At 38.3% G+C, this 9,522-nt stretch overlaps 1 protein-coding gene across 2 annotated transcripts; it reads right to left on the bottom strand.

Moving 5' to 3' along the window:
• Positions 1 to 46: 46 nt before the first annotated feature.
• ppa2 (inorganic pyrophosphatase 2) lies at positions 47 to 6,303 on the bottom strand. Of its 2 annotated transcripts, XM_084465609.1 has the most exons (12): positions 6,096 to 6,303; positions 5,335 to 5,399; positions 5,163 to 5,207; positions 5,028 to 5,081; positions 3,334 to 3,453; positions 2,896 to 2,982; positions 2,669 to 2,795; positions 2,348 to 2,475; positions 2,094 to 2,179; positions 1,864 to 1,933; positions 1,353 to 1,392; positions 47 to 600 (listed from the first exon to the last, which is right to left on the bottom strand). In XM_084465609.1, the coding sequence occupies exons 1-12, from the start codon at positions 6,268 to 6,270 to the stop codon at positions 578 to 580; spliced, it is 1,020 nt and encodes a 339-aa protein (XP_084321735.1). In that variant the 5' UTR covers positions 6,271 to 6,303; the 3' UTR covers positions 47 to 577. The 2 variants fall into 2 exon arrangements, with proteins under 2 accessions (XP_084321735.1, XP_084321736.1); XM_084465610.1 differs by lacking the exon at positions 1,864 to 1,933.
• Between the last annotated feature and the right edge of the window lie 3,219 nt (positions 6,304 to 9,522).

The raw sequence follows: 9,522 nt of genomic DNA, 5'->3' as shown, positions 1-9,522 counted from the left end.
TCTTCCATTTGTAGGGTACGTTTTAAGTAAAAGGGGGCAAAGAACGTAATGTTTACAGTATGATTATTTATTCTTTCAAATTAATAATATATTACAGTACAAAAAAAACGTGGTCTTAATAAAATAAAAAGCTAGATTGAGTGCGATGGGTAACATGGCATATGCTTAACATACAACCGGAGTTGCTGAGCACTGACTTTTTAGGAAGTGGAAATGATTACAAGATTTGAGCCCAAAGAATACACAAATCCTCTGTAAGTGAAATCAACAGTGAGATCAACATAATTATTTGGCAAACATCAAATATATTCCATGTATTCTGCAAGCCTGAAATAAAGTTTTGTTTAAAACAAAATATTCCAACGGTTATTTTACCTTTCAAACGTATAATTGCATGGTTTTGAAAAAGGGCATTTCAAAATGTCATTATATCGTCTTATATTAAATGTTTGCGACCAAAACAGAGACCATAGCCTCTCTGCATAAATGCAGACAGAGTGCTTACAAAATGAGAATGGTCTCAAGTGGACCATAGGATTTGTTGTTTTGGCACCATCTTGAGGAAGTCAGATCCCCTTTAGAGAAAATGCCACTTGTCCACTGTGCAAGGGAATACATGTATAAAAAGGCACAAGCATGAATTAAAGTGAATTAAAATGAAGAAAAGAAAAAAAAAGTTTTCAGATTCAAACAAAATGTTAAATATGGATTAACCTTATGCATAACATTAGGTTTTATTATTTTTAGTAGGTGTACTTTTTTTCAATATAAAAGGGAAAAACAAGAAATTTCGCATTACGGCATGCTCTGAGATTATACCACTACAAACATAGTTTTCAGTAATTTACAGCCAGTTGGATGAGTATATTGGGCATAATGCAGAATATTATCAGGAGAGCGAGCACCATCGGTACACAACCCATCATGGTACACAACCCACCATCATGGTACACAACCCATCATGGCTTCATACATTATGACTTTCCCTAGCTGTTTTGTTTTGCTTGTGTGTATAAGAGCTCAAACTTCGCAGACTTTTACCAGTTAAAATATGGTCAATATTCCACAAAGAAATCTGCAGATCAATCAACATAACTATAAGTTGTAAAAAATGTAAATAACCTTGTTTGTTGTAAACTATAATCATTAAGTGTATTTGCTTCACCGACTGAAAGGGACTGTGGGACTGGGTGTGAAGTGTGAAGTTATTATAGACACTTAACATTATCGTAGGATTAACTAACTAATCATCTAACTTTAGTAGTTACCACTAACTGACATGGCTTCTCTTTTGCAGTGTTACACAACACAGGTTAAATAGTTAAACTTTTGAGTGTTTTCTGTAAACTTACCCCCAGGAGACATAGGAAGGGCATTACTCAACGCAGGAGCCTAAGAAAGGAACAAGGATAAATGTTATTGAATACAACATTAAAAGGGGCTGGGAGTAGTATTTGAGTGAAGAAAAGAAAGCAGAACATTTTGAAAATAAACCTATAAATCTCTGCCATTGAGAAGTGTTGCCTTCACACACACAAACATTTGGTGGAGGACAACGCTGTGTGTGCGAATATGATTGACAGGCAAGATGGATTTGCGAACCAATCAGGGAAGAGGCGATTCACTGATTGGTACGGCTTGAACCAGGAGTCTAAATTTGGCGTAGTCGAAGTCAACCACAAGATATATTCTCAGAGCATTTATGTAGCTTCATGGATGGCTTTGGTGTTTCTTACAAATTGCACCCAAGATTACAGCGCGTTAATCTTACCTACAGCATTTTTCAGGACACAAAAATATTTGCGTCCTTAAAGATGCTGTTTATATTAACACTTATGTATAATGTATATTCATTCATCTTACTGATTCAACGACTTTTCTGGCGTCCTCCGAACTGCACGTGAAGGGGCTCTCATAGACAGAAGTATTTTTACTGTTTCATTGAACACAAATAATGAATTAACCACCGCTCCGAGATACAAAAACTAAAATATTGTCAAACTCATCAAGTTCCATATCATACATTTATAACAGGGGTACATATTCCATGCATATAAATCTAAATAGAGATTGATATACATGCCTACACTCACCATTCTATCTCTCCACTGTTGGTGCTTTTCTGCATGAGAGCCTTCCAGTGCTCATGAGTGGATTTAATTACCTCCATGGCAAAATCCTTAACAAACCAATAATCGATATAGAGAACAGTTCAAACACATATGTACTGCATTTTGTTATACACAATCCTCATGCCATTTAACATTTCCAAAAATGAATGCCCAAATGAATGCATAAAAAGAGCCTACGAATCAATGGCTTTGAATCAAAATGCAACAGTTGTTACCTTGTCTTTAAACTGTCCTTTGAAGGCAAACTGGTTCTCAGGCTTTCCGTCTGGCACCTTGTATTTTCTGAACCAGTCAACAGTGGCTTCTAAATGACCGGGCTTCCGTTTGCGAACATCGTCTATACCTATCTCACACACACACACACACACACACACACACACACACACACACACACACACACACACACACACACACACACACACACACACACACACACACACACACACACACACACACACACACACACACACACACACACTCTCTTCAGTATTCTAATTCTTCGGTTTCTTTTTGGTAGAAAAAGTAACTTGACCTACTATTCAGGTTTTGGGCATCTGGGTCATCAGCATTGACGGCGATGACCTTCCAGTCGGTTTCTTCCTCATCAATCATGGCCAAGACGCCAAGCACTTTGACCTGGATGACCTGGCCTGGCACACACACCTGAAGAAGCGCATGAACAAGAGCAGCGTGGTGAGCTGGAGGTTGGAGCGCTGGGACCGTTGTATTCAGTGAGGAAACGCGTTCTATGTGCAGCTCATACCAGGGAGCCCACGTCACACACGTCTATGGGGTCATTGTCTCCACAGCACTTTGTGTCTTTGTCTGTGTGTTCTGGGTCCTCCCATGTCTGTCAAAACACACATGCCTTTAAAACAGTCTGATAACTTGCCAAGAAGGGGGATGTATGGGTGAATCAAATATCCAAAGATATAAAATTAGTATCGTAGAGAGTCTGGCTGACAGGCTGAGCTCTTAAAAAAAAATTGAGTGAAATTCTAAAAAGAGTAGTTTCCCAGAATTATGTTTAAATCATTCATGTAATAGCTTTTGGGCTTAAACTGTAGCACAAAGAGCTTCAAGGTGGAGAGATGATGGAGCATATCATCTCTCTAACAGCCCTTGTTTTAAACACTTCCTCCAAGACCCTACCTATGAGTCTTTTATTTGTGAATGTTTATTGTGTGAGGGTTTCCCTTACCTGTGGGAGCGCCCCGTAGTTCCATATGTAGCCCTTGTGTGGAAAGACATTAGCCACATAGCGCAGTGCTCCTTTCTTCACATCCTGTTTGATTGGGTTCAGCACCTCTTTCGTAGCAATCTGAAATATTTGAAATATGAGGCGGGGAGTAAGAATTCTGCGCAAGGATAGGGGCTGCGTTTAAGGCAGGGGGATAAATCTGAATTCTGAATGCAGAGCAACATCTCAATCAGTCGCAAGGGAAGGAAGGGGTTATTTTTCAACTGTTTGCAAAGCAGCCTAAGCATTCACTTCTGAATCGAAATGAAAGGCTCAGTTCCCATTGTAACACATATTTCACTTTTTCCCCACAGAGCCAGTCCATTGCAACTGGTGGGTCAAAGCAAAAAAGAAATGCAAAGTTGGATCCAAAATTTCCCACCATGCTCATGACCAAGAATTCTAACTGCACCCCTCTCAGTCTAAAGCCGTTTCTCAATACCAAGTACGCGGACTACGTTCTTGCGGACTTGGAAGTACGTACTTCGCAAGTCCGGACTTCGAAGTACAGACTTCCGAGAACGCGAGTACGCACCTGCAATTGGAACAGCAGCGGACTCAATGACGTCACCACCTCAGCTCTGTTAACTGCTTTACGACCTCATGTAGGCATACTGAACAATATAAACAAATTATATAAAACTAAACCCCAGCCTCTTTCATTTTAAAATAGTATTAATATTTTGAATGAATATAAATTAAAAGATATGCTTGTCGTGTGTATTTATATACACACGACTTTTTATATGTAGGGTACAGATGCGCGTGCCTAACTGCCTATGTAGTTGGAGAGTAGGCTATTATAACGAATAATAACGAATGAGCGAGAAATTACACAGATTAGAATAGAAAAGCGCACACACACACACACACACACACACACACACACACACACACACACACACACACACACACACACACACACACACACACACACACACACACACACACACACACACACACACACACACACACACACACGATCGGATGGATCTGACCGGGATTTTCGTTGCCGTTGCGATGGGTTTCCTCTATCAGCGACGTATACAATATAAACAAATTATATAAAACAAAATCCCAGCCTCTTTAATTTTAAAATAGTATGTCAATATTTTGAATGAATAGGCATACATTGTTGTTATATATGTAAAATGTTCCTATATATAGCCTATTATTATAGCTTACATACTAATATTTTAAAACATGGGAATGGGAAATGCATCCAGGTTGTGCGCGAGTTTCAGTTGTAGTCAAACAAATACTAGCCTAGTCCGCAACGTGGTTTCCGGCAGGACCCCAGCGCATGAAATACGTCACGACCAAATGTTAGCTATTGGTTAAGGCAGATCCGGAGTGGCACTGGGCAGAGCCAATAGGTTTTAAACTTCAACAGCACCCGCCTTCAAGTGAACAATCGTTTGTCTCTATAGCAGTTCTAGACCATCAGTATGAATGAAATGAGTACGAAGGTCTAGTTAGGACTAGGCTAATGCGCAGTGGCATTTAAGCACAGAATAAAACTTGTGGACTTTAACTAGAGGGGATGAGTTGAACACAAATCATGGCTAATTTACATCTCGACATAGACAATGTCAACACTTAACTTGGGGTCTTAGCAAACCGGCCAGATCCTTTTAGGGCAAAATTGAATTTACCTCCATTTTTGCGTTTGACCATCGAGGTACCTCGACAACCATGTTGAAAAGCACCTGAAATTTAAAAAAATAACAATTAATGTTAATAGTTATTCAATGGTAAAAAAAAAAAATGCTTGACTAGCTAGGCATTACCTCATTCTCCCCCTTCTTCATTTTTTTGGTTGGCACATCACTGTCCTAAAACAAGGCAAAAAGAAAGACAAATTGTTGCAGGCTGCATTTCAGCTACTTTATGTTTATTAACTTCAAGCCATAATAAACTAAGCCGAAGTTCAAATGCTAAAACCAGTGGTTTATCAGTCACCTTCTCCACCTCTGCATGAAGTGGAATGTCATGGAATGGTGAGATGTACTTTCCTTCAGATGTTTCTGGAAGAAAAATATTATATTAATTTATGGATTTAGTAATTTAGGAAATAAATAAACAATGTTTAATGTTTGACTGTCAATTAATTATCTGAAGACATTAAAAGTAACAAAACTATAAGTTAGTCTAGTGTCCTTCTGCCTTCTCCTCTGGTCTTGCAAGTGTTATCTTATCTCATCTGTTTATTTCAATTATGAGTAGACTGTGGAGTGCATGTAATTAAATCATACAGCCTACTATAATTTTTTCCAGTTTGGTCAAGTCACATGCATTCTCCTCCCAAATAGTTCGTTTTTAACGAACTTATCTAACTCATCTAATTCAGTGCATTACAGAAACGAGCGGTCGTTTGACCCACCCATCCCAATGTTTTGACTGACAGCTTCTTGCAGCTAATTGACTAAACACGTGACCGAGGAAGTGTTTTAGAGACTGGAATAAACCCAAAGGAGTCAATGCGGCCTGGTACAAGTCGAAAACGACTCGACAGCGCTTATCTACGGCATTCAAAATTTACAACCGAGTCGTTACGGTCACGTTAGCAATGATTCAACAACAGAACGTTTTCCTTGACCTCCATATCGACCACCTCGCTGACTTCCCTTTAACAGTCATACACGGCGGGTAAAACTACCGTTATACACAAACGACACACATTTATTATCCACTGTTACCACTGTGATTTACTGTTGACTTACTAAAATAAATCCTGTAGCTTTGAGAGTTCGGTTGTCCTCTCGCCTCCGTTTCATAATGCAACATCTTTCTGGAATATAGTGCTGCTGGTTGCCTGACAAACCTTCTCGGAGTGGCAGAATGTGGGCTAAACCATTTCACTACGTTTCCCAGCGAGGAGCGCACAAGTGCTCTCATTGTAGCCGCTCAGTTACATGAGATCTCCTTCCAAACGTGAGGTTGATGTGAAACGCGAATCTACGGAATCCACGAAGGACCATAGAGTAGCAGTAGTATCAAACTTCCGGTATGATTTTCAAAATAAAAAGACATACCGGTGCTTTCCAAAGTAAGCGTCATTTTGGCTGATTGAATAACGTTTAATAACACACATTGCTAAATAGTAAACAGTTTAACTGATAAAGCAAGTCCTCAACGTAGGTACATGTCTGAATTACAAAAGCAGAGCGTTTATCCGGACGTGTTCGACGTGGGGGCAGCTAGTCGTTACTGTCGTTACTGCTGACGTCAGTATGCTTCACTGTCACATGTTTCATGAGCACACTGCCACCTTTCTTTACCTTTTTATTATATTCCATGATCTTTACCAAACATACGTCCATTATCGTTACATTACATTGACGTTGAATGTCTGTTTTTACTACACAATAGAAAAAAATATATAAAGTAACCTTTTGACTTGACCCACCTAAAGGTACACCACATTTATTCAAATTTGCAGAAACACATAGGCCTACTCATAATACTATTAATAATCAAAAGTAGTAGTAGTAGTAGTGGTGGTGGTGGAATTGGTATTTAGTAGATGAGGGATTCAAAAAAATGACCTGTCCAAATGGCATTTGGAAAGTCTGAAAGATGATTGGTGATCATGTTTCCCATCCCCAATTTTAAAAAGCAACAAACTCAAACACCAAAGACTTTCTTAAGCTGCCCAAGCAGGTTCCATTGTATGAACATCTAACATAATTTGAACTTGGAATTGATAGTAGAACATGCAGTCAATAATGAGATCAAAGTCCTGTATCCATTGTACCAAAAACAAACAGGAGTGCCAGCTGTTCCCAGGCCTTACGTATTACTGCTGTTTACCTTGAGGTATAGCTACACCAGCACACCACACTCTGATATGTATAGTCACACTGTTATCGGAGTGCTTTGATGAAATGCTAAGACGGAGCTCATTCATGTGTCACAAAGCATTGCCTTCATGTCCTTAAATATTTAAGATGATATATTTAAGATATATATATATATATATATATATAATAGGTATAGTTAAATTAATATTTTTTTATGTATATATAAAATTGTTGTTGTACTCCTATAAAACAGAATAGACAGCAACATTTGGGTGGAGATATAAAGACTCAAACAGGTATTTGATGAACACAACTCCATGGTGATCAGGAAACATAATATGACGCCCTATTATCTGTGCTCTGTTGGGGAGTAGAATGTTACCATTGTCATTGCTCCAGGTGAGAATTCAAGTGTCAGGTTGCCATGCCCACAAACACTGATGTGAGCCTGGTGTTAATACATTACCAGGCTCATCAAATTATATGAGATGTGTTCAGAAATGGCTTGAATATGGAGCAGCAGGTTATGGGAAATATTAACCTTCAAGTATGTAGTGTTAAAAAAAAAAACTGTAGACATTTGACATATCAAATGGGTTAAACCTCTTTTCGCAAATAAGTAACACACATAAAGGTGACTGATAAGTTATTATGATGAATGCTTGTAGAACTATGCATCTAACTATCACATAGTTTTATGCTATATATTCAACAGTCGCCTCGATTTGAAGTATAATCAATGCAGTAACGTCATGTAGTTGAGTTACGGAAAATAAACAATCTATGTGTATACATGGATTGTTCCTATGGTTACATTTTCAGATCTAGCTTGGTAGACAAGAAAAAGTGAATCATATCCCTGATTATCCCTGTTTTGGATAATATAAATAATCATCAATTTACTTTTGAATGTATAATTTGTATGTTTGTTACTGTGTATTTTAAGCTGGGCCTCCATAATATTGCAGGAGACTTAAATAAATATAATGTCAAACTAACCTGGTCCTATCCCTGAATACTCTAGCCATCAAGGGCTCCAAGATGACACAACATCTCATCACACTCACACCCCTCCCATAAGTACACACATGCACGAGCACACGCACACAAACACAATTCACACCTACAGGCAATTTAGGGTTGTTAATGAGTCTGCATGTCTTGGAGTAGACAATCAATCTCCTGAGCCCACCTTGGTTAGGTCTTTAGGGCTACAGCACTATATATTGTGATGTCACCCGGATATCAAAGTATATAAGTAAATGTTAATATACTAGTGGAGGCTGTCGACTACAAATTGGGGAGGACAGGAGGCACTATTTATTATGTATACAGAGCCTTCATTCAGTAAATAAATAAAGTATAAATAAAGTAGTCAACATTCTTGATGATCTGATGATCATCTTGATGATCTGATGATCTTGATGATATTCTGTAAAACACACACAACTATAAATAAACACATTCATTGTGTTGAAGTTGTAAAAGTCACTCAGTGTAGTATCAGCTAATTGGTAAGTTTTTTGAGACAAGTACATGCAGACAATTTTTTGTTAATAAGCGGACTGATGTCAGGGGTTACAAACACATTTAAGAGAATGATAGACAAGAGACAGAGTCACATAGAGGAAGGAGCTCATTGTCACTTTTAATATTAATATTAAATAGTTTTTGTGTGAGTAAATTGTAAAAACGGTTGCATATATGTAATATATGCACGTAGTTCATCTTTGGACTAAATGCTCAACAAAAGTGGTGTCAGCAAAACTACAACCATTCTAATTGTAGTATCCGCATTTCAAGAGAACTGCACTTTGGAATGCTGCCTTTCAGGCCAAATCAGTTCCATCTGTGCGGTAGTCATACAGATTGCTAGCCGATTGAAGTATGTAGACAACCCAGTGGCACTTGTTCATTATCGTTTGACTAACTAAAGAGGCATGTGCTACTTTTTAATGAACTCACACGTTAACAATGTGTGCGTGCATGGTCAGACCTTTTAGATCGTACTTTGTATAGAGACCTGATGAAATACATAGGACACACAGTTAATCAGTTCATGTGCCAGAAGTTCATCTAATCATATTGGATGTACCTTAACATGAACAATCAACCTGCACTATCTCATTGCATAACATGCAAATGTTTCCTCCTGCAGTATTTCGACGCGTAACAACTTCTCACTCACATGCTGATTTCTGTCTTGCAAGACACACCTGTTTAGAAAGTACTAAAAGTAGTAGTGATTAAAGATCAACAAATATATATTGTTTGCAGGAATTTATTTCCCCCTGTAACTAGTTCTTTCCCTTCTGCTGGAATGATCACCATTCACAGGCAGGAAGCA

This window comes from Micromesistius poutassou (genome assembly GCF_964030765.1).
Source record: "Micromesistius poutassou genome assembly, chromosome: 3".
NCBI lineage: Eukaryota > Metazoa > Chordata > Actinopteri > Gadiformes > Gadidae > Micromesistius > Micromesistius poutassou.
Note: the sequence above shows the minus strand (reverse complement) of the source record. Positions and strands in the feature narration are given on the sequence as shown.